The sequence below is a fragment of the Schistocerca gregaria genome, chromosome 6, assembly GCF_023897955.1.
Source record: "Schistocerca gregaria isolate iqSchGreg1 chromosome 6, iqSchGreg1.2, whole genome shotgun sequence".
Classification (NCBI taxonomy): domain Eukaryota; kingdom Metazoa; phylum Arthropoda; class Insecta; order Orthoptera; family Acrididae; genus Schistocerca; species Schistocerca gregaria.
The window spans coordinates 388075808-388102743 of NC_064925.1; the positions used below are offsets into that span (position 1 = coordinate 388075808).

General features: G+C 45.4%; 1 protein-coding gene across 1 annotated transcript in view; it reads right to left on the reverse strand.

The window, feature by feature from the left end:
- Window positions 1–26936, reverse strand: part of LOC126278071 (coiled-coil domain-containing protein 85C) — a 94164-nt gene that overhangs the window by 55754 nt on the left and 11474 nt on the right. The window contains exon 2 of the mRNA XM_049977902.1: window positions 6762–7019. Coding sequence (XP_049833859.1) covers window positions 6762–7019 — 258 coding nt within the window. The remainder of the gene's footprint in view (window positions 1–6761; window positions 7020–26936) is intronic.

A 26936-nucleotide genomic window follows, 5' to 3' on the forward strand; every position in this document is an offset into this window, starting at 1 on the left:
CACTAAAAAACAAACACTCAGATTAAAGGATAAAAAACCCCTGCCCGAATAAAACACAAAACCAAGTCCACCATGGCAGAGTCATCTGATAAAAGAGCAGAGAGCGTGTCAGGCATTGCAAAAGTCTGCCTGAGCACGGTTAAAAGGGCGCACTCCGACAGAATATGGACCACCGTCAAGGACGCCCCACAACGACAAAGAGGGGGATCCTCACGACACAGTAAATAACTGTGCGTGAGTCGAGTGTGGCCAATGCGGAGTCGACAAAGGACGACTGAGTCCCTGCGATTGGCTCGCATGGATGACCGCCACACAATCGTCGTGTCCTTGACGGCACGGAGTTTGTTAGGGGTGGTCAGACTGCGCCATTCAGCATCCCAAAACGAGAGAACTTTGCGGCGTAAGACTGCCCGCAAATCAGCCGCCAGGAGGCCAATCTCCAGAGATGGCGCACTGGTGGCCTCTTTCGCCAGGCGGTCAACAGTTTCATTGACGGGTATACCAACATGGCCTGGGGTCCAAACAAAGACCACAGACCTGCCGCTACGGGCGAGAGTATGCAGGGACTCCTGGATAGCCATCACCAGACGAGAACGAGGGAAACACTGGTCGAGAGCTCGTAAACCGCTCAGGGAGTCATTACAGATAACGAAGGACTCACCTGAGCAGGAGCGGATATACGCTAGGGCACGAAAGATGGCGACCAGCTCAGCAGTGTAGACACTGCAGCCAGCCGGCAACGAATGTTGTTCAGAATGGTCCCTAGAGTTAGTGCATAACCGACTAGACCAGCAACCATCGAACCGTCGGTGTAGACAACGCCAGAGCCCTGATACGTGGCCAGGATGGAATAAAAGCGGCGTCGGAAGGCCTCCGGAGGGACTGAGTCCTTCGGGCCCTGTGCCAAGTGGAGCCGAAGGCAAGGGCGAGGCACACACCACGGGGGTGTACGCAGAGGGGCCCGGAAAGGAGGTGGAGCAGAGAAACACCCAAGCCAGGAAAGAAGCTGTTTGACACGTACGGCGATCGGACAACCCAACGGGGGCCGACGTTCTGGCAGATGAACGACTGACTGCGGGAAGAGGACACGATAATTTGGATGCCCGGGCAAGCTAAAAACATGGGCATCATAAGCAGCCAGTAATTGTTGGCGCCGTAACCGCAGTTGAGGGACACCTGCCTCCACAAGTATGCTGTCCACAGGGCTGGTTCGGAAGGCACCAGTGGCAAGGCGTATCCCGCTGTGGAGGATTGAGTCCAGCACCCGCAACGCAGATGGGGATGCTGAGCCATAAGCCAGACTCCCGTAGTCCAGACGGGACTGGATTAACGCTGGTAAAGCCGTAGGAGAGTAGATCGGTCGGCGCCCCACCTGGTGTGGCTCAGGCATCGCATAGAATTTAGATGCCGCCAACACGCCTGTTTAAGCTGCCGAATATGAGGCAGCCAAGTCAACTGTGCATCAAAAACCATCCCCAAAAACCTATGTGACTCCACCACTTTAAGAAGCTCGCCGTCAAGATAAAGCCGCGGCTCCGGGTGAACAGTGTGTCGCCGGCAGAAATGCATAACGCAGGGCTTGGCTGCGGAAAACTGGAAACCATGCGTTACAGCCCATGCGCCTTGCGGATTGCGCCCTGTAGCTGACGTTCAGCAGCTGCAATGCCAATAGAGCTGTAGTAAAGGCAGAAGTCGTCAGCATACAGGGAAGCAGAGACAGTATTTCCCACAGCCGCAGCGAGCCCGTTAATAGCTATTAAAAACAGACACACACTGAGAACAGAACCCTGTGGCACACCGTTCTCCTGGACTTGAGAGGAACTATATGAGGCCGCGACGTGCACGCGGAAGGTACGATACGACAGAAAATTGCGGATATAGATCGGCAGAGGGCCCCAAAGACCCCATCCATGAAGCGTAGAAAGGATGTGATGACACCATGTCGTATCATACGCCTTCCGCATGTCGAAAAAGACAGCAACCAGATGCTGACGGTGGGCAAAGGCAGTACAGATGGCCGACTCCAGGCTCACCAGATTGTCGGCGGCGGAGCGGCCTTTACAGAACCCACCCTGAGACGGAGCCAGAAGGCCTCGAGAGTCCAGTAACCAATTCAAGCGCCGGCTCACCATCCGTTCAAGCAACTTGCAAAGAACGTTGGTGAGGCTAATGGGACGGTAGCTGTCCACCTCCAAAGGGTTCTTCCCTGGTTTCAGAATGGGAGCAACAAGACTTTCCTGCCATTGCGACGGAAACTCACCCTCGACCCAAATGCGGTTGTAAAGATCAAGGAGGCGTCGCTGGCAGTCCACTGAAAGGTGTTGCAGGATCTGAGAGTGGATGCTATCTGGCCCAGGAGCGGTATCAGGACAAGCGCCGAGGGCACTGCGAAATTCCCACTCACTGAATGGAACATTGTACAATTCAGGATGGTGAGTGCGAAAAGAAAGACTCCAACGTTCTATCCGCTCCTTAATGGAGCGGAAGCCCAAGGGGTAGTTGGCAGAAGCGGAATTCATAGCAAAGTGCTCTGCCAAGCAGTTTGCAATGACGTCGGAGTCAGTACAAACTGCTCCATTCAGTGAGAACGCAGGGACACGGACAGGGGTCCGATAGCCATAGAGGCGGCGAATCTTGGCCCAGACCTGCGATGGAGTGACATGGAGGCCAATGGTGGACACATACCGCTCCCAGCACTCCTGCTTGCGTTGGCGGATAATGCAGGGGGCTCGCGCACGCAGCCGTTTGAAGGCGATAAGGTGGTCGATTGAGGGATGTCGCTTGTGACGCTGGAGCGCCCGCCGGCGAGCTTTAATCACTTCAGCGATCTCAGGCGACCACCAAGGCACAGTCAACCGCCGAGGGGACCCAGAAGAACGGGGAATGGCAGATTCGGCGGCAATAATGATGCTGGTGGTGACCGATGGAACCACTGCATCAATGTCATCGTTAGAGAGAGGCTCGATAGTGGCAGTGGAGGAGAACAAGTCCCAGTCAGCCTTATTCAGAGCCCATCTGCTAGGGCGCCCAGAAGACTGGCGCTGTGGTAGTGACAGAAAGATCGGAAAGTGGTCACTACCACACAGGTCGTCATGCACTCTCCATTGGACAGATGGTAAGAGGCTAGGGCTACAGATGTAAAGGTCAATGGCGGAGTATGTGCCATGCGCCACACTGAAGTGTGTGAAGGCACCATCATTTAAGATCGAGAGATCGAGCTGCGCCAATAAATGCTCAATGATGGCGCCTCAACCTGTTGCCACTGGCCCACCCCACAGATGGTTATGGGCGTTAAAGTCGCCCAGTAACAGGAAAGGTGGAGGCAATTGAGCTATCAGGGCAGCCAGGACATGCTGCGCGACATCACCATCCGGTGGAAGATAAAGACTGCAGATGGTAACAGCCTGTGGCGTCCACACCCGAACAGCGACAGCCTCTAAAGGTGTGTGGAGAGGTACAGACTCGCTGTGAAGAGAGTTCAGGACATAGATGCAGACGCCACCAGACACCCTTTCATAAGCTGCCCGGTTCTTATAATAGCCCCGATAGCCACGGAGGGCGGGGGTACGCATTGCCGGAAACCAAGTTTCCTGCAGAGCAATGCAGAGGAAAGGGTGAAGGCTGATAAGTTGGCGGAGCTCAGCTAGATGGTGGAAGAAACCGCTGCAGTTCCACTGGAGGATGGTGTTGTCCATGGCTGATAAAGGCTTTACGGGACTGGGAAGGGAGATTACGCCGCTGGGTCACCTGCTGCCTCCAATTTAGCACCTGTGATAGTGCTTTCCATGGCGTCTGATGGACCGCCGAGATCGAGGTCCTCAGCGGACGCCAGAATCTCCACCGCATCCTCAGACGCAGAGCTGGAAGGTTGCAGTGGGATGGCTGCCACCGCGAGTTCCTTGGGCTGAGAGGTCTTCTTGGGTTTCTCACGCCGTTCCTTGGGTCGCACCGGCTGGGAGGGATTCACCGATTCAGTCTCCGGGATGGAGGAGGATCGTGAAGCCCTACGACCAGCTGATTGCGGACACTTACGCCATTGTCGGTCGGCAGGCTTCTCGCTGGCGGAAACCTGGGAAGGGAGGGACCCAAGGGACCCCTTGCGAGCGTGAGAAGCCGAAGAAGTTGGACACTTCTCTGGCTTAGAAGTGGGGACGGACGTCCCCGATGGGTGGGATGGTGTTGCTCCTGAGGTAGGTGGCGCAGGACAACCCGGTGGGTAGAGCTCCCCACTGGCGAGGGGGCAGGAGGAGTTTTACTAATCGTCGATCCGGCCACAATTGGAGAAACAGATGGGGCTAGCACAGGTGTTGTAGCAGCAGCGTAGGAAGATGTCATTCTCACAGGATGGAGTCGGTCGTATTTCCTCTTGGCCTCAGTATAGGTTAGTCGGTCCGGGGTCTTGTATTCCATGATTTTACGCTTTTTCTGGAAAATTCGGCAGTCTGGCGAGCAAGGTGAATGGTGTTCCCCACAGTTGACACAGATGGGAGGCGGGGCACATGGAGTATTGGGATGTGATGGGCGTCCGCAATCTCGACATGTGAGGCTGGAAGTGCAGCGAGAAGACATATGGCCGAACTTCCAGCACTTAAAGCACCGCATCGGGGGAGGGATATAGGGCTTAACGTCACATCGGTAGACCATCACCTTGACTTTTTCCGGTAATGTATCCCCTTCGAAGGCCAAGATGAAGGCACCGGTAGCAATGTGATTTTCCTTCGGACCCCGATGAACGCGCCGGACGAAATGTACACCTCGGCGCTCTAAATTGACGCGCAGCTCTTCATCAGACTGCAAAAGAAGATCCCTATGGTAAATAACTCCCTGGACCGTATTTAAACTCTTATGGGGTGTGATCGTAACGGCAACATCCCCCAACTTGTCACAAGCGAGTAACCGTCGTGACTGGGCAGAGGATGCCGTTTGTATCAGGACTGACCCAGAGCGCATTTTTGACAAGCCCTCCACCTCCCCAATCTTGTCCTCTAAATGCTCGACGAAGAACTGAGGCTTTGTGGAGAGAAAAGACTCCCCATCAACCCTCGTACAAACTAAGAAGTGGGGCGAATAACTGCTACTGCCATCCTGAGACTTACGTTCCTCCCACGGTGTGGCTAGGGAGGGGAACGTTTTCGGATCGTACTTCTGAGCGTTAAACTGAGCCCGAGAACACTTAGAGCCTGCTGGCGGCTGGCCACCAGCGAGAGACGATGTACCACACTTCATTGCGGGTCATCCGCCCTGATGCCACCTACTCTGACCAAGGGCCCTCCCCACGGGCGCCACCCAGCCACGGCAAGAGCCACCTGGCAGGATGGCCGTTGCCGGGAGTCCCGATACCCCAGGAGGATAGGCATCTACTCCTTGGCATACGTGGGGAGTTAACGGCGCAGACATCAGTAGAGCGATCCCTGTGTTGTCAGGGGGCTACAACCAACAGGGTACATGGCGGCCCCACCACAACGGACTGGCTACCGTGCTGGATGTTATGTAACACGTGGTCCATGGTCGCCGTCGGTGCAGAAAGAGGCACTGCACAGTGCAAGGTGTTATCTGCACGCAGAAAAAGAGTCATGCCCAAGAGATGGAGAGCGGACAGGATTGCAGTTCAACGGTGTATAAGCTGGCGAAAGGTCTGATCGCAAGATGGACACAATGCACCAAGTAAGGCGCCCTTCCCCAATCGGCTCACTCTTCAGAAAATTTTGAGAGATGGAGGTCAAACCCAACAGGGGACCATCATAGAAGGCCGAAAAATTTGAGACTCCTTTTAGTCGCCTCTTACGACAGGCAGGAATACCACAGGCCTATTCTAACCCCCGAACCCGCAGGGGGTGCAGTTGTTTGAGGTGCTTGGTGAAAAGGTACGTTGGAGCACCAATATTGCTGACAATGGGACGTAACGGAATCGATTCCAAGTTTCGACATATATCGGAGAAATAACCTTCTGATGGCAGCGGAAAGACCATCATCAATCTCACTAACAAGGAACTGGATGATGACGCTATTTCGGTTCTTAAGAAACGATTGTCCTATGCACACATTTGTAAAATTGTAGACTGTGTTTCCTGAGATCTGAGAGGTACGTGCTACATAAATGAAGAATGAGTCTGTTCAGGGGCATGTTGTTGGTCGATTCTGAATTGTCAGAAACCTTGATGGATAAAAAACTGGTACGACTTATGACCTCTTTGAGCAAGAAGTCTTCAGCCACTGATCTAACAACCTCCAATGTTTGCTACAAAATGGGTATTTCCTACACATAACTGGCACAGAATGTATAGATACAAATAAGCCTTAAGCCAAAACAGAGTCTCCGGACCACAGTTGAGGAGAACTCTGGCATTTTTTTTTTAAAAAAAACACGATTTATATATCTTCCTGTGATTAATATATTCGAAACACTAACCTGGTCTTACAACATCATTAGTGCCTTATTTCTTGACCTGCCAGCACAGCATCCACTAAGAGAATCTTCTCTACCTTTGGGCTTAATTGATCAAAACTGAGAAATAATTTAGAAGGGAATGGACTCCAAAATCAGTGTTATTTAATTGTTTCTTATTGTGAAGGAAAAGTTAAAGCACAATATTCATAAAATAATTTCTTGTGTCAATAAACAGTTGTCTTCAATAAATAAGAAATCTTTTAAATTTGTGTAAGACTAACTATGTAACACTTTGTTTGTTAATTAAATTTTCATGATTAATATAGTTGGTAATTTTAGGTCAGGTTACATTACAATGCTGCTCGGGACTTACCTTCAGCTCCAGATTGTCTTTGATAAGTTCCTGCTGCTTTGCATCTAGCTCCCGCAACTTGCTTTGATACGCAGAGACCTCCTGCCGCATGACACTTGCGGTGTAACGTCCAAAGCGCTGCCACTCACGAGCCAATTTGCGACCTTTCTGCCTGTCGTCATCCAGAAAGCAACATAGGTCCCGGAGTTCCTGGTTGTCATCACTTAGTCTTCTATTGGCTTCCTTCAGTGCTCTAACTTCAGACTGCAGTCTTCTGACCTAAAACAACACTACTTTTAAAAGAGAATTTAAGTATTCTATGTGCTTAACAAATACTGCCAACCATAGAGGGAAGATTGTTTCCAGTTTTTGTAACCCTGTTTCAATTGGTAATTGTAATTTACAGAATAAAATTTCATAAGTCTCTCTCTCTCTCTCTCTCTCTCTCTCTCTCTCTCTCTCTCTCTCTCTCCCTCCCTTCTCTCCCCCCCCCCCCCCCCTCTGTATTTCCTATAACTACAGCACTTGACTATCGCCATCCTTTATTGTGCTTTTACAATTACATTTGTAGCTAAACAATGTACACAGACATTGTGGCTATATACTTGCTTTGGTGTGTGTTTCACATAACACAAATCAACTCAGGAATGTAATCATCCTGTGGCTCAGGTCAGAAGATCTACAGGAACTGCAATCACCTTTGTAAGGACTCAGCAGTACCATAATTAATGTTTCCTCACTAGAGGGTGAGGCTGCGAAGATACAAAGTCATAATATACCATAAACTATGTCACAGGTAAAATAAAAACAATCACTGATGATGATGATTATGATGATGATAGACTCTAAATGTCAAATATTACAGGCAAATGGGAGATAGATTAGATTGTGAAATTTCTTCTACAAGTGCCAGGGTATAACTTCCACACTGAAAACCTTTTCATGTCATGAGGTAGGTGTGGAAACAATAATTTACATGAAGGATTAGTTAACAGCAAACAAATCAGCAAGGCATTTGTTGCAAAGAAAATGAGTTTGTTGTTTTGACTCCAGATTTTTCTTATTATCTACAAAACAGGCTGCAATTAAGAATACTCCCAAAGTGCTTGTGAGGAGATAATAGAACTAATCTAGTGGAAGCAAAGGATTTAAATAATGACAGAAGTTTACAAGGGAACAGGAACAGTCAAAATGCACATACAGGTATTCTGAAAGCAGGAATAATACTTCCAAAATTTGTACAAAAGCTGCTATTCAATGATAAAGAAATGTAAACAATCTGATGAAATAAAGATACACTTTTGAATAAGCCAGCTGAATGTCTGTAAGTAATTGGTATCATCTTTTTTCTGTAATATATTCCCCACAGGCCAAGCCTCCTAGCGACATATATAAGTAATTGAAACATCTCCCTCCACAGCTGTTTCTTCAACCCTCCACACAAGGATACTTTGGGGTTTTAAATTTATTTGTTGTGTGTCCTTTGTTTGGTGCTGTCACAACATACAGCCAAAAGCCAGACAATCAATGACCACATTTCTTTTTTTCAGTGATGGAAATTTTATCAGCTATTAATTTTACAATTTTTTCTTACTTTCTTAATTCGAAGTTCATATTAAATTGACAAATTAACATTTCTCATTAAAACATAGCATTTATTAATATGTCATTATGTAGTTCACTATATATTCACTAACAGCAATAAGAAATAAAATACTGTATACAGAATCCTGTGTATCCATTTCAAACAACTTTATCAACTCCAACAAATCATCCAGAAACATTGTTGCAGGGACAACTGGAGATGCCAATACAAATAAAGACCAAAATAAGACACAATTCATTATTTGGCAAGCCTAAAAACCAGATACACTAGATATGTTGGCGAAAGCAAAGGCAAACTGAGAACAGAAAGAGATCATCTGTTGGATAACAGGTGAGGGTGGCATTACACAAACTTTGGTGCAAATATAATTTAAACATAGTATCTGATCAAATACCAAGTAGCTATGAAATTTTTGTCTCAGATAACTTGGATGACACACCAACCAGCTAACCAGCTCCATTCTCACCGATAACTACTTCACGTTTGAAGACCAGACCTACAAACGAATTATGGATACGGCCATGGGAGCCAGGATAACCATGTCCTATGTCAGCTTTTTCATGGGCTGCATTGAAGAAGCATTCCACAACACCCAGAAGCTTCACTGCATGACTTGGTACATGTCACACCTTATTGGTATGAACTCAAGGTGAAGAACTACTACTACTACTACTACTACTACTACTACTACTACACTATCTGCAATTGCTCAACTCATTTCCTCAAGTCAAATACTGAGTATTACGTGTCCCCAAGGCAGACAGTGCCAACAAAAATACAAATGTGATGTCCTCACATGACAATAAAGAATGCGCAGCAGCTACTGACTACTGAATCATCCCATTCAGTATGAATTCCAATAATGCCTCCCACTGCTGGACAAGCATCCTCTGTGGTCAACAATTGTCAGTAGCCACTGTGATAGGGCTGCAATACTTTGACCTACAGTGTCTCATGCATGTTAAATAGGATCTGAGCATGAGGAATGAAGATTCGGGTTTAACATCCTTTTGACAATGAGGCCATTGGAGAAGATTGAAAGCTCAGACAGGGAAAGGCTGGGGAAGGAAATTCCCTATGTCCTTTTCAAGGGACCGTCCAGGCATTTTCCTTGAGTAATTTAGAGAAAGTTTGGCAAACCTAAATATGGATGACCTGATGAGAATTTGAGACATTTTCCTCTCAAATGAGAGTCCAATGTCGTCACCACTGAGGCACTTCACTCAGTTATCAGGAATGAGCTACCCACAGTTCTCAGATTGCTGGTACTTATCAACAGGCCAGTCATGCAAGATTGGACAGTATTACCACTCCCATAGACAAGTGCACTGAGAAAAGATTGCACCCAACATAATGTTGGCTCACTTACTCGTTACATAGTTTAATTCATAAATTTCGGGCGTATTACAGTATTTGAGAGTTGTAGCATTGCGTTTTTAGTACCTGAATATTGTAAAATCGCGTAGTCTCCTTCTGCCACCGAGCAGTGTGTCAGCAAGCAGTGCACAAGTAGCAGCATTACTGCATTTACTAGGCAATCTTTTATTTTAATAACCATTTAAATTTTGTGTCGATTTGTTTGTGCTCTCTGCAGATTAGTTCAGACGTTCTTTGCACAACAGTTTTAGCATGGATATGGACTGCAAATGCTGTGTTCGGATGCAGGCTGAGTTGGCATCCCTTCGCTCACAGCTTCAGGCAATGTTGGCTTCGGCCACACAGCTTGAGGCTGTTGCCAATGGGCATCATTGTGGGGATCCGGATGGGGGTTTGTCGGGGACGGCCAGCTCGTCCCACGCATCCCCCGATTGGGCTACGACTGTGGCTGCCCGGGATACTGCCCGCATTGAGGCTGATCCCTCACCTGTGGTAGAGTGGGAGGTCGTCTCGAGGTGTGGCAGGGGGTGAAAGACATTGCGGAGGGCTGAACGGAAGGCCTCTCCAGTTTGTCTGACTAACAGGTTTCAGGCTCTGTCTCCAGCTGATTCTGATCATCGGCCGGACATGGCTGCTTGTCATGTTCCAGAGGTTGCCCCTCAGTCTGCAAGATCTGAGTGGTCACAGGGGTTGGGCTTACTGGTAGTTGGAAGCTCCAACATCAGGCACGTAATGGGGCCCCTTAAGGATATGGCAGCAAGAGAGGGGAAGAAAAACAATGTACACTCCATGTGCATACCGCGGGGAGTCATTCCAGATGTGGAAAGGGTCCTTCCGGATGCACAGGGTACAGGGTGCACCCATCTGCAGGTGGTCGCTCATGTCGGCACCAATGACGTGTGTCGCTATGGATCGGAGGAAATCCTCTCTGGTTTCCGGCGGCTATCTGATTTGGTGAAGACTGCCAGTCTCGCTAATGGGATGAAAGCAGAGCTCACCATCTGCAGCATCGTCAACAGGACTGACTGCGGACATTTGGCACAGAGCCGAGTGGGGGGTCTGAATCAGAGGCTGAGACGGTTCTGCAACCGTGTGGGCTGCAGATTCCTCGACTTGCGCCCTAGGTTGGTGGGGTTTCGGGTTCCGCTGGATAGGTCAGGAGTCCACTACACGCTGCAAGCAGCTACACGGGTAGCAGGGATTGTGTGGCATGGACTGGGCGGTTTTTTAGGTTAGATGGCCTCGAGCAAGTACAGAAAGGGTGGCAGCCGCAAAGGGGGCGGGGCAAAGTCAGGACATGCAGGGGCCAAGCCGCAATTGGTATTGTAATTGTTAACTGTCGAAGCTGCATTGGTAAAGTACCAGAACTTAAAGCGCTGATAGAAAGCACCGAAGCTGAAATCGTTATAGGTACAGAAAGCTGGCTGAAGCCAGAGATAAATTCTGCCGAAATTTTTACAAAGGCACAGACGGTGTTTAGAAAGGATAGATTGCATGCAACCGGTGGTGGCGTGTTTGTCGCTGCTAGTAGTAGTTTATCCTGTAGTGAAGTAGAAGTGGATAGTTCCTGTGAATTATTATGGGTGGAGATTACACTCAACAACCGAGCTAGGTTAATAGTTGGCTCCTTTTACCGACCTCCCAACTCGGCAGCATTAGTGGCAGAACAACTGAGAGAAAATTTGGAATACATTTCACATAAATTTTCTCAGCATATTATAGTCTTAGGTGGAGATTTCAATTTACCAGATATAGACTGGGACACTCAGATGTTTAGGACGGGTGGTAGGGACAGAGCATCGAGTGACATTATACTGAGTGCACTATCCGAAATTACCTCGAGCAATTAAACAGAGAACGGACTCGTGGAGATAACGTCTTGGGCCGACTGATGACAACCGGACCCCAACTTTTCGACTCTGTAAGTGCAGAACAGGGAATCAGTGATCATAAGGCCGTTGCAGCATCCCTGAATATTGAAGTTAATAGGAATATAAAAAAAGGGAGGAATGTTTATCTGTTTGGCAATAGTAATAGAAGGCAGATTTCAGATTACCTAACAGATCAAAATGAAAATTTCTGTTCCTACACTGACAATTTTGAGTGTTTATGGAAAAAGTTCAGGGCAATCGTAAAATGCGCTTTAGACAGGTACGTGCCGAGTAAAACTGTGAGGGACGGGAAAAACCCACTGTGGTACAACAACAAAGTTAGGAAACTACTGTGAAAGCAAAGAGACCTTCACTCCAAGTGTAAACGCAGCCAATACCTCTCAGACAAACAATAGCTAAGCGATATCAAAGTTAGCGTAAGAAAGGCTATGCGTGAAGCGTTCAGTGAATTTGAAAGTAAAATTCTATGTACTGACTTGACAGAAAATCCTAGGAAGTTCTGGTCTTACGTTAAATCAATAAGTGGCTCGAAACAGCATATCCAGACACTCCGGGATGATGATGGCATTGAAACAGAGGATGAAATGCATAAAGCTCAAATACTAAACACCTTTTTCCAAAGCCGTTTCACAGAGGAAGACTGCACTGCAGTTCCTTCTATAAATCCTCACACAAACGAAAAAATGGCTGACATCGAAATAAGTGTCCAAGGAATAGAAAAGCAACTGGAATCACTCAACAGAGGAAAGTCCACTGGACCTGATGGGATACCAATTCGATTCTACACAGAGTACGCGAAAGAACTTGCCCCCCTTCTAACAGCCATGTACCGCAAGTCTCTAGAGGAACGGAAGGTTCCAAATGATTGGAAAAGAGCACAGGTAGTCCCAGTCTTCAAGAAGGGTTGTCGAGCAGATGCGCAAAACTATAGACCTATATATCTGACGTCGATCTGTTGTAGAATTTTAGAACATGTTTTTTGCTCGCATATCATGTCGGTTTTGGAAACCCAGAATCTACTCTGTAGGAATCAACATGGATTCTGGAAACAGTGACCGTGTGAGACCCAACTCGCTTTATTTGTTCACGAGACCCAGAAAATATTAGATGCAGGCCCCCAGGTAGATGCTATATTACTTGACTTCCGGAAGCCGTTCGATACAGTTCCACACTGTTGTCCGATAAACAAAGTAAGAGCCTACGGAATACACTCCTGGAAATGGAAAAAAGAACACATTGACACCGGTGTGTCAGACCCACCATACTTGCTCCGGACACTGCGAGAGGGTTGTACAAGCAATGACCACACGCACGGCACAGCGGACACACCAGGAACCGCGGTGTTGGCCGTCGAATGGCGCTAGCTGCGCAGCATTTGTGCACCGCCCCCGTCAGTGTCAGCCAGTTTGCTGTGGCATACGGAGCTCCATCGCAGTCTTTAACATTGGTAGCACGCCGCGACAGCGTGGACGTGAACCGTATGTGCAGTTGACGGACTTTGAGCGAGGGCGTATAGTGGGCATGCGGGAGGCCGGGTGGACGTACTGCCGAATTGCTCAACACGTGCGTCGTGAGGTCTCCACAGTACATCGATGTTGTCGCCAGTGGTCGGCGGAAGGTGCACATGCCCGTCGACCTCGGACCGGACCACAGCGACGCACGGATGCACGCCAAGACCGCAGGATCCTACGCAGTGCCGTAGGGGACCGCACCGCCACTTCCCAGCAAATTAGGGACACTGTTGCTCCTAGGGTATCGGCGAGGACCATTCGCAACCGTTTCCATGAAGCTGGGCTACGGTCCCGCACACTGTTAGGCCATCTTCCGCTCACGCCCCAACATCGTGCAGCCCGCCTCCAGTGGTGTCGCGACAGGCGTGAATGGAGGGACGAATGGAGACGTGTCTTCTTCAGCGATGAGAGTCGCTTCTGCCTTGGTGCCAATGATGGTCGTATGCGTGTTTGGCGCCGTGCAGGCGAGCGCCACAATCAGGACTGCATACGACCAAGGCACACAGGGCCAACACCCGGCATCATGGTGTGGGGAGCGATCTCCTACACTGGCCGTACACCTCTGGTGATCGTCGAGGGGACACTGAATAGTGCACGGTACATCCAAACCGTCATCAAACCCATTGTTCTACCATTCCTAGACCGGCAAGGGAACTTGCTGTTCCAACAGGTCAATGCACGTCTGCATGTATCCCGTGCCACCCAACGTGCTCTAGAAGGTGTAAGTCAACTACCCTGGCCAGCAAGATCTCCGGATCTGTCCCCCATTGAGCATGTTTGGGACTGGATAAAGCGTCGTCTCACGCGGTCTGCACGTCCAGCACGAACGCTGGTCCAACTGAGGCGCCAGGTGGAAATGGCATGGCAAGCCGTTCCACAGGACTACATCCAGCATCCCTACGATTTTCTCCATGGGAGAATAGCAGCCTGCATTGCTGCGAAAGGTGGATATACACTGTACTAGTGCCGACATTGTGCATGCTCTGTTGCATGTGTCTATGTGCCTGTGGTTCTGTCAGTGTGATCATGTGATGTATCTGACTCCAGGAATGTGTCAATAAAGTTTCCCCTTCCTGGGATAATGAATTCACGGTGTTCTTATTTCAATTTCCAGGAGTGTATCAGACCAGCTGTGTGGCTGGATTGAAGAGTTTTTAGCTAACAGAACACAGCATGTTGTTATCAATGGAGAGATGTCTACAGACGTTAAGGTAACCTCTGGCATGCCAGAGGAGTGTTATGGGACCATTGCTTTTCACAATATATATAAATGACCTAGTAGATAGTGTTGGAAGTTCCATGTGGCTTTTCGCGAATGATGCTGTAGTATACAGAGAAGTTGCAGCATTAGAAAATTGCAGCAAAATGCAGGAAGATGTGTAGCAGATAGGCACTTGGTGCATGGAGTGGCAACTGACCCTTAACATAGACAAATGTAATGTATTGTGAATACATAGAAAGAAGTATCCTTTATTGAATGATTATATGATAGCGGAACAAACACTGCTAGCAGTTACTTCTGTAAAATATCTGGGAGTATGCGTGCGGAACGATTTGAAGTGGAATGATCATATAAAATTAATTGTTGGTAAGGCAGGTACCAGGTTGAGATTCATTGGGAGAGTCCTTGGAAAATGTAGTCCATCAACAAAGGAGGTGGTTTACAAAACACTCGTTCAACCTATGCTTGAGTATTGCTCATCAGTGTGGGATCCGTACCAGATCGAGTTGAAGGAGGAGATAGAGAAGATCCAAAGAAGAATGGCGCGTTTCGTCACAGGGTTATTTAGTAACTGCGATAGCATTACGGAGATGTTTAGCAAACTCAAGTGGTAGACTCTGCAAGAGAGGCGCTCTGCATGGCAGTGTAGCTTGCTTGCCAGGTTTTGAGAGGGCGCGTTTCTGGATGAGGTGTCGAATATATTGCTTCCCCCTACTTATACCTCCCGAGGAGATCACGAATATAAAATTAGAGAGATTCGAGCGTGCACGGAGGCTTTCAGACATTCATTCTTCCCGCAAACCATACACGACTGGAACAGAAAAGGGTGGTAATGACAGTGGCACGTGAAGTGCCCTCCACTACACACCGTTGGGTGGCTTGTGGAGTATAAATGTAGATGTAAAATGTCTTCCCAGATATGAACAATGACACAACAATGTGGAACAGCTTCCATAATACAGCTGTTACACGTTCCAAGAACTTGCCAGATGAACATGTGGCTACGATGATGAATTGTGACTCATCCATGAACAGGACATTAGTCCACTGTTCCTGGGTCCAATCATCATGAATTAAACACCAAACCAACAAGCACATGGTCCTTTCAAAGGAGGGAACTGTATCTTGCAGGTTGCTGAGCTTAAGGAGCAACATCTGCATTAGGGCTGTGCTAACTGCGCATCATCTAACATCTAAGGCAATATATTCATCCCAGCACAGAGTTGTAGAGCAAGTCAACTTTATCCTTCCCTCAATAATCTTCACCATGGCTGTGAAGTGACACTGTGGGCAACATTCAACTACCAGTTCACTTTCCACTGCTTGTAGCAAACCTCTAATCTGCCAATGATCATACCATCAAATATTGTTCACTTTTCATTTGTCCAACTTTGTAAGGAATCCAGAATGACAAACAATCCTCAAGAATCACAAGCTGTCCAACATTTCAACCCAGGCAACACTGCACAAGAACAAGGAATGTAGGTTCATCCCAACTAGTTCCCAAGTGAAAACACATAGAAAGTCAGTTACCTTCAGAAAGGGATTCCTCACAGTGGCACAAAAGCTACACATCTTCAATAGACTAAACAACACTGAAACTGGACAGTAGCTGACTGGAGGTCTGTAATGTTGTCAATCGAGTCACAAACTTATCTTTTCAAATGCACTTATGGTCCAAAGAGGCATTTAACCCAGAGTGTTAATGAAGTTCAGCCCAGAGGTGGGTCTGTAATGATTTTTGTACCATGGCTCGGACCCACTCATTTAGCTACACTGCGAAAATGAAGCAGGATATTTATGAAAACATTCTCAGTGGCCAAATCTTGGCATTTCTTCTATGTTTTTATGATGAGTATGCAGTTGACACTTTCATCTTTCAAGCAGCAAACAGCCAGGCTTCACACAGACATTGTGATTTTAGTGTTCCTCAAAACGTAAGTCCTGAACATGGTATCTTCATGATCTGAACTTGAGGCCCAGACACCCTACCCTCATAGATTCACAATCTCAACACCTTCTCACCCATCCACTTCACCATCCTCCTCAACCCAGCAAGCTACTTTCCTCGACATTGACCACCTCCTCTCTGAATGCTCTGTCCACACCTACGTCCACATTAAACCCACCAACCACCAACAGCACCTGCATTTTGACAACTGCCATCCAATCCACGCCAAAAAATCCCTTCCATACAGCCTGGTCTGGTCACCAAGGGATCTGCAATGACAAGAACTCCCTTGCCCAGTCTGCTGAAGGTCTCACAAAGGCCTTCACAGACTGGCACAATCCCCCCAGATCTATTCCACAAACAGATTTCCCATGCCATATCTTCAACCTCTGCCCCCCCCCTCCCCTCCCCAACACTTCCACCACCGCAAAGTACCACAAAGGAGCACCTCCTTTGTCACCCAATATCACCCTGGACTGAAACAAATGAACATCTTTCATCAGAGCTTTGCTTATCTATCAGCATGCCCTGAAATGAGGGACATCCTACACATAAACCTTCCCACACATCTGTCTTCAAGTTGGTGTTCCATCAGCCACCCAAACTCCACAACATCCTAGTCCATCTCTATGCCACTCCCAGTAATACCAGCAATACCTCTTGCCACAGGTATTATATCCTCATGGAAGACAAAGGTGCAACACCTGTGCAATCTGATCCACCCAGCACTTTCTGACCCAGTCCTTTTAGAGGCTTATCCTACCCCTTCAGAGGATGAGCGACCTGTGAAAGCAGCCATGTCGTATACCAGATATGATGCCACCATTCCATAGCTTTCATATTGGCATGACTACTAAGCATCTGTCCATCAGGATGAATGGCCACTGCCAAAATGTGGCCAAGAGCAAAGTGGCACAGCACGCAGCTGACACTAGCATGACTGTTTCATGACCAAGGTGATCTGGAGCCTTCCCTACATCACCAGCTTTTCTAAATTGTGCAGATATGAGCTATCCTTAAAACGCATCCTCCCTCCCAAAATTATCCTGGCCTCAACCTATGATAACCTTCTGTCACCACACCTTCCTCCCGACAGTTTCCACCCCTGTGCCCTATCATCTCCTCCCAATTCACATCCTCTCATGCTTGTTGTGCACTGCTCTCTGCCAACACTCTTACCTCACTTCATCTCTCTGTTCACCTTTTCCACCCCCCCCCCCCCCCCCCACGAAGCCACTGACACTGTCCCTCACAGCCTTGTCCTGCAGCCTTCTAGTTCCTGCGCAATCCGCCAAATAGTGCTATCCTCTCCCACCACCCATACCCTGTTATCCCTCACACTTCCGTGCTCCACTCCATATTGCTGCTTTTGTTCAACGCAACAGTTGCAGTCTGGCTACAGCGGACAGATACAGTGAGCACCGTGTACGCATGAGATGTGCCTGTTTGTGTTAGTGTGTGTGTGTGTGTGTGTTCCTGTCTTTTCTGAAGAAGGCTTATGCTTTGGCTGAAAGCATAGTGTGTAACAGTCTTTTCATTGTGCCTATCTGCAACTCAATGTGTCATCTTTACAATGGGTAACAATCTATAATCGACACAATTCTTAATTATTTTTTGTTGTTCATCTGATTCACATTCTAAATATCAAACAATGGAAAATCCAAGATAGAATGAAACAATAAAGACAAAAACAAATACAAAAACAAATCTCCCGTGCCTTATCTTTCCAATCTCCCACCAACTCCCAAAGTCCCTCCGACCAGCTGCAGAGGAGCATTCCTCTCATAAATCAGCATCACCCAGGACTGTAGTAACTGAATTAACGTTCTCCGCCATGGTTTTGACTTCCTCTCGCCGTGACTCGAAATGAGAAATGTCCTGCCCACTATCCTTCCCACCCCTAGCACAATGGTATTCCGCTGTCCACCAAAACTACACAATATACTCATCCATAATTACACAACCCTTGCTCCCAAACCCCTTACCTCATGGCTCATACCCCTATAATGGACCTAGATGCAAGACCTGTCCGATACATCCTCCCACCACCAACTACTTCAGTCCGATCACAAACATCACCTACCCCATGAAAGGTAGAGCTACCTGCCAAACCAGTCATGTGATCTATAAACTAAGCTGCAACCACTGTGCTGCATTCTATGTGGGCATGACAACCAACAAGCTGTCTGTCTGCGTGAATGGCCACTGACAAACTGTGGCCAAGAAACAAATGGACCACTGGGTTGCCGAGCAAGCTGCCAAACATGACTGCTTCACATCCTGTGCCACATGGATCCTTCCCACCAACACCATCTTTTCTGAACTGTGCAGGTGGGAAATTTCCCAGCAATATATCCTATGTTCCTGTAACCTTTCTGGCCTTACTCTTCGTTAGTGACTTTCCTCACCTATCCAGCCTCCCTGTTCTCATTCCAGCACTATACAGCCCGCATTCCACCATCACACCCATTTTTTCTTCTTCTTTTCTGCTACTCCCTCTCCCCTGCCTTCCATCTAATATCCCGACTGCATATAGCTACCCTACCCTCTCCACCTCATCCCTGCACGCTCCCTAACAGCACAGCACTGTCCGATATCCCTACCCATTATCCCTCCCTCTCCCCGCCCCAGCCTCCTCCTTACCCCCACCCAGTCACCATTCCCATTATGCACTGGTGCTGCTCCTCGCAGTGTGGCTACAGTTGCCTTAGACTGCAGTTTTGTGTGTGTGTGTGTGTGTGTGTGTGTGTGTGTGGGGGGGGGGGGGGGGGTCTATTTTTGGCAAAGGCCTTACTGCCAAAAGCTTTATTTTTAACAGTATTTTTGTTGTGCCTATCTGCAACCCATCATCTCCGCTATACAATATTGTCACATTCTAAATACTTTTTCTTATATTTAGTAGTTGTTATACTGAAGGTTTACTTGTACACCAATTTCTGATAGGCTCTATCCAGACCCTACTTTTGTTTACTTACTGAACTCATGCTCATTATTAACTGTGCGCATCCAGATGTATTTTACCAGTACATCTTTAACTTATTATGTACAAACTGGTACAATTATAGATTCAGTGCAGGGGATGCAGTCAGTCAGTCTTGTGTAGTAATTTTGAACATTTTTTTTTCTGAAATGTGTCTAGACCTGCTAGTTCAGCAATCCACATGCAATGAAAATATTTTAGATTGTGTAGCTACACACAGGCTCGACCTTATTAATGTTGTCAGTATGAACACGAGGATTAGTGACCATGATCATTATACTGGCTATGATTACTGAAGTCAAGAAGGCTAGGAGAGTTTTTCTGCTAGAAGATAAGCAGTTGTTAGGATCTCACTTAAGACTATGAACTGACTTCATTAGTTCCAATATGATGGAGACAGAGAAATTTCGGACAAAGCTTAAACTCAGTAAATTGTACTCTGGAGAAGTATGTGACCACTACATGGATTGAAGGAGGGAAAAGACGCACTGTGATTTAACAATGAAATTCAGAAAATGCTGAGGAAGCAAACTCTGTTGCACTCTTGGTTTTAAAAAAGAATGCAAAACAAAAGACAAGCAAAGGTTAGCAGATATTCATACTTATGTGAAACGATCTATACATGAAGCATGCAGCAACTACCACTGTCATACCTTAGAAAAAATGTGGCAGAAAACCCTAGAAAAATTTGGTCCTACGTAAAATCGCTAAGCACACATTGTTAAAATATCTGGGCATAATTTTGCAGAGTGATGTGAAATATAACAAGCATATGAAGATTGCTGTACAGAAGGCGAATGGCTGACTTTGGTTTATTACGAGAATTTTAGGAAAATCTGTAAAGGAGAATGCATATGGGATGCTAGTGCAACCTATTTTTGAGAACTACTCCAGTGTTTGGGATCTGTATCAGGTCAGATTAGAGCAAGACACTGAAGCAAATTCAGAGGCGAGCTGCTAGATTTGTTACCAATAAGTTCAAGCAACGCTCAGGTATTATAGGGATGCTTCAGAAACTCAAGTGGGAATCTTTGGAGGGAAGGTGACGTTCTTTTCAAGGAACACTATTGAGAAAAATTAGAGAACTAGCATTTGAAGCTGACTGCAGAATTATTCTACTGCGAACAAATTTAGGGTGTATCAAAAAGAAACATCCAATATTTGGGGGGGGGAAGGCTATTGCGATATCTGTGATATGTGCATGAATAACATATTGTTGGGAAGAGCAAACTCTCGAGTTTTATATGGTTCCTGCTAGGTAGGACAATGTGTGCCCACTTCAGTTCTAGTAAAAATGGTGTCAGGACAACGAAAAGAGTTTTGTGTTCTACGTTTTGTGCAGTGCGGGTTGGTAATAACTGTTCAGCGTGACTTTCTTACTAGGTATGGTGTGGCTCCTCGTGTAGCACTGAGCATTAGACGATGATATGAACAATTCCGAGAAACACATTGTTTCTGTAAAGGCAAATCACCCGGCCGTCCCTGAATCTCTGACACAGATGCTGAATGCATTCACCGTAGTTTCACGTGGTGTCTGCAGAAATCCGTTCACCGTGCAACTCAACAGCTCAACATGCCTCTGATGTCCGTCTGGCATGTGTTGTGTTGACGTTTACACATGAAACCATACAAAATTCAGATACTACAAGCTCTTCATTAAGGTGAAAAACAATGACATATGGAGTTTAATAATTTCAATCTCAGAAAGATGAAGGATAACAGTCTTCTTCCACACTTAGTGTTTAGTGATGAGACAACATTCCATTTAAATAGAAAGGTGAATTGTCATAATGGAGAATATGGGGTTCGGAACAACCACACAAAGTTGTACAACATGAGAGGGACTCGCCAAAATTTAACATGCATTATGCAGTTTCACAGGAAAATGTGTATGGTCCACTTTTCTTTGCCGAAAACAATGTTACATTGAAGTTGTAACTCAAGACATGCTCGTTGCAGTGTGGGAACAATGTGAATAAGACATCGACATATGCCATGCATCTCAAGGAGAGGATACTGAACACCTATAAAAAGGTATGAAAAAGAACTTATTGATGTTAAAAGAATCTTCTGTTAGTTCTTGGTAGAACAACGTTATAATAAATGAAAAGCACCAGTTTTCTTTTGCTCTACAATATTACTTTTATTGTTAACAGGTTTTCAGCTTACAAGGCCATCTTCAGACATTTACTGTGTATTATCACCATAGAAGTTACAATGTTTGCAAACAACATTGGAAGAGAAGTGACACGTCCAGACTGAAGTAGAAACATACAGTAAGAAACATCTTTGACAGTGTGAGGGTAATGCAAAGAAAAAGTAAATATTAAACAGTACATAAATAACAATGGAGTAGACAGGACAACCTTTAACACAAAATAGAAATAGCATGCCTACATAACAGTTTCTGTTAATAAACAAAACTAATAAAAGAAAATAAAATAAAATTAGTACTAGACAGTGATACATCAGAAAAAATGAAACATGGAGAGTGATATACAAACAAATTAAAAGAAGAGACAATTATCAATGTAACAACAGAATACGCAAGGAACTTAAGCAATATCAATAAGATAAACAGAAATAAATAAATGCAGGAAAATGGAGGCATTCGAGGGAACCTTCAGTAAATGCAATCTTTGAGAGTGTGGTGGTACTGCATTTTAACATTAACATTATAATCAAAACAGTGTCTGTGTAACAGTTTGCATTAAATAAATGAACAAAGTAAAATATGAACAATATTTGATAAGGGGTGTTAAACATAGACAGTAATACAAGTACCAGCTAAAAGAAAGCCTTAACTATTGAAACTACAGTTTAAATGGAATACAAAGACAACTTCAACAAAACAAAAGATCTTAATGAATACAGGAAAATGGGAATATGTAGGAAGAGACAGTGTGGGAAGTAGTGAACAACAGAGATTATTATATGGAGTTTAGGAGAGGTTAAGTGTTGAGCTGTGTCTGGTCATTTATGATTAGATCTGGACTGTGAGCAACATTTCCAGGGCTTCCAGCAGGTTGAGTTTATGGCCTTTGTTTGCTAGGTGAAGTACACGGGACACTGGCTGGTGGTTGTGACCCTCACTCAGTACATGCTCAGCAAATGCAGAGTCTGATTTCTGCAACTGCCAGCTGCATTCATGTTCAGCCAGCTTAGTTGCTATGTCTCTGCCTGACTGACCAATGTAAAATTTGTCGCAACCAGAACAGGATATTTTGTATACCCCACTGTTGGCTAATAACTGGATCTTATCTCTGCTATAAAAACACTCTGGGCTGTCATGTTCCTGGCATAGTAAGAAAGCCTATACTTGCACGATTTCAGTGCTTTGGCTACAATCTGTGATACCTCACCTAGAAATGGTAGTGTATACCATTTATTGCAGACAGTGGATGGAGAAGCAGGTGGGGGATAGGGGGGGGAGGAGCATAATTTTCCATTTTTTCCCCCTGTGCAAGATGTGGTCAATAAGAACTGGATTGTAGCAATTGGCTACGGCAATAAATTTTATAGTATCTAATTCTGCTTTAAAATCATCTCCAGACATGGGGATGGATATGAGACAGTGTATCACTGAGTGGAAAGCTGCATGTTTGTGAGTTATGGGGTGTTGTGAGCAAGAAGGTATTACTGTGTCTGTAGTTGTAGTTTCTCTGTAAATTTTGAAACAATTTGTGTGTGTGTGTGTGTGTGTGTGTGTGTGTGTGTGTGTGTGTGTGTGTGTGTGTTTACTGATGTCAATGGTGAGGTCTAGGTAGTTTATGGATTTGTTGCCAATCTCCATTGTGAACTGGATATTTTTCTGTTGACTGTTTAGGTTTTTCAGAAATATGTTGAGTTGTCTTATAGTACCAGTCCACATACACAGTACACCATCTACATGTCTAAACCAGTATTTGATATTTGCACTCAAAGGTTCTGTTTTTAGAAAATTTTGTTCAAAATGGTCCATAAATATTTCAGCCAACAGTGGACAAGAGGGGAACCCATAGCTAAGCCATCTAATTGTTTATAAAGAGTCCCTTGGAACTGGAAATAGTTGTGTCCCAAGCATGTCTGCGTGTCTAGTCTCAAGTCATTCAATTCCACAGGATTGACATTAGTCTTGTGCATCAGCTCTGTCAGAATATCAATGCATTCTACCAATGGTATGTTAGAAAACAAACTGCTGACAACAAAGGATACTAATTTATCACTGTGTGAGACAGATATACCTTTTAACTTATTTACTAGGCCCACAGAGTTTGAAATACCGTGCTTTGGTTTGAATTTAGTCTTGCTCATAATAAGGACAGCCAGGTTACTAGTTAGTTTGTGAGATGGAGCAGTGAATGATGATACAACTGGACAAACAAACATCTTGTTTATGCAGTTTAGGAAGTCCGTACATTCTAGGAGGCACTTGGTTCATATCAGCAAACAGTTTTGCTTCCAGCTCAGAGAATATGCTATTGCATGAATTGCTTGCATATTTAACATCCTCTTTAAAACAATTCAGTAGGGTCTTTAGGAAGGACTTGGAAGCCTGTGGTATGTATCTTATTGATGTTGCTTAAGATCTTTATGTGTTCTGTCGTTAACTGATAATTGTCTCTTCTTTTAATTGGTTTGTGTATCACTCACATGTTTCATACCTTCTGATGTAGCCCTGTCTAGTACTAATTTTATTTTATTAGTTTTGTTTATTAACAGAAACTTATGTAGGTATGCTATTTCTATTTTGTGTTAAAGGTTTTCCTGTCTACTCCATTGTTATTTATGTACTGTTATTTTTTTAACTTTTTCTTTGCATTACCACCACACTGTCGAAGATGTTTCTTACTGTATGTTTCTACTTCAGTCTAGACGTGTCACTTCTCTTCCAATGTTGTTTGCAAACATTGTAACTTCTATGGTGATAATAAACAGTAAATGTCTGAAGATGGCCTTGTAAGCTGAAAACCTGTTAACAATAAAAGTAATATTGTAGAACAAAAGCAAACTGGTGCTTTTCATTTATCAGATCTTTTTGAGTTTCCCACTCATCAAGAAATAATATTCATTGTATATGTTTCAAACAATGGAAAATCCAGGATGGAATACCAGAGAAGAGAAGTTGCTACTCACCATATAGCGGAGATGCTGAGTCGCGATAGGCACAACTTACCCCCTCCCCCTTCTGCACCTTCTCTCCTGTCCTCCGTCTACACTGCAAAACTTCACTGTCTGCCACTCCCACCATACTATCCCTCCCCCTCCCCACCCCAGCCTCCTCCTTACCCAGTTGCCATTCCCATCATGCACACTGGTGCTGCTGCTCACAGTGTGGTTTCAGTTATCTGAGACTGCAGATGCGTGCGCAAGTTTGTGTGTGTGTGTGTGTGTGTGTGTGTGTGTGTGTGTGTGTGTGTGTGTGTGTGTGTGTGTGTGTGTGTGTGAGTATTGCTAACAAAGGCTTTAATGGCTGAAAGCTATAACTGTGTGAATCTTTTTGTTGTATCTATAGTGACTCAGGATCTCCGCTATATGATGAGTAGCAACTTTCCTTCTCTGTCGTTGTATACATTTATTAGTTTCAGAAATACAGATGTGCCAAATCAGATGATTCTTTTTGATACACCCTGTACATTTTGGGTAAGGACCATGAAGATAAGATACAAGAAACGAGGGCTCAAACAGAGGCCTACAGACAGTTTTTTTCCCCCCTCGCTCTATTTGCAAGTGGGACAGGAAAGGGAATCTCTAGCAGTGGTACAGGGTATTCTCTGCCATGCTTGCAGGGTGTATGTATGCAGATGTAAATATACATATTTGTATATATACATATGTCTGATATCACTAAACTTGTGCTCAAAGTACAATTAACGCATTGTTGTGAGGTTTTATAGTGGACTGAACTTAATATCTCTCAGAATATTCTTTTACATAGGTGTGTTTTTTCTTTGTTATATTTAACTGTGGGAGCTGCCACAGGAAAGCGAGTAATGAGAAACATTGGGTGCGTATGGTTTCACTAGGGGAATGTAGTGGGGAGAACTCTCGGGAGGTTAATGTGGCCATCTCCTGAAACTGGAATACATGCAGTAGGGACAGATTGATAGAAGAGTGAGAAAGGAAGGTCTGTGCCCTTCATGCAGACTTGGAAGAAGCTAAGACAAATCTAGTGGGGACGAAGGAAGGCAATGGTGAGGGGGTGTGGTTGGGTACTAGCAGTTGGTAGGAAAGCTGTAAGGAAGAAAACAAAATCCAACAGTTTAGTTTTGTCTATGAGTAATAGGTTCCAGCTGCCATTTTTGAGAGGGCAGCAGTCTCACAATGGTGTATGAGCAGGAAACAACATGCAGCAGACTGTCTGTGAGTAGGAAGGCTTGGAATACCACTAATGTAAGGAAGAATATAGAAGTGTTGCTTGATAGCAGTCATGGCGTAGGTTTAGGTCACAGGTTTGTTTGACACAAGGGAGAGTGTCACAGAGATGGTGAAGAAACTGAACTGGCAGACTCTTGAAGATAGACGGTAACTATCCCGCAAAAGTCTACTAACTAAGTTTCAAGAACCAGCTTTAAATGATGACTCTAGGAATATACTACAACCCCCTATGTATCACTCACATGGGGATTTTAAGGACAACATTAGAATAATTACAGAATGCACATAGGCATTCCAACAAGCTTTCTTCCCATGCCACATAGCCTACATGAATGGAACAGGAAGACACCCTAGTAACTGCTACAATGAGATGTACAGTCTGCCATGCACTTCATGGTGGTTTGCACAGTATAGACGTGGATGTAGATCCTCAATTACATGAGAAGTCAGAGGAAGAGTATCAGGTCACGTGAATTTTCAAGTCAAGTGCTGGGCTGAGGGTTTGTGTACAAAATTCACGAAATATGATCAGATAGTGATAATGGATGGGGAAGGAACCAGCTTGGATAGGCCTTGGACTAAGAACATAGGTGGCAACCTGAGCAAGTAGCTTCTCTAGCTGGTAGCACCAATGAGCATGTTGCCTTGGCAGTGCTGTATGTTGAGTAACTGTACAGCTGGAAATGTCACTAATAACTACTTGCCAGGTGCACACAGTACTAGTGTCAGTGAGTAGTATTGGAAGATGGTGTTACAAGAGGCATGGTTTGTATCTCAGTGGGACTGAGAAGTGGATGCTGATGGAGTTAACTGTTAAGAGTATAGCACGTAGTTATGGGGCTATACATGATCAAATACCTGTTGTCGTCAGTAAGAGGAATCGGACATTTTTAGGATGAATATGACGTGTTCCCCTCCTATAAAAGCCTGTCAATCTGTTCAGAGACAGCACAGCAGTATGCATTACAGAGTAATGGTATAGAGACACTGACACATAGCATACAGTGCTACCATCATTTGAATATGCAAGTTGCTGCTGTGAAACTACCTTAAAAGTTGGAGAATAGAGTATTTATATAAGAGGTAGCAAAAATTTTAAAGCTAGATAAGCTCTGGCCACAATTAATGTAGATACACATTTTGTATTGGCAGCCACTGAACTAACAAAATTAGACATTCATAAAAAGTCAATCATTCCATGCATTTATCACCCTTCTAGTGATGTGTGGACATTTTCTTCAACAAATTAACTGAAGTCCTGGAAAGTGTCTCCTCAGTTCCCAAAACTAACATAATACTG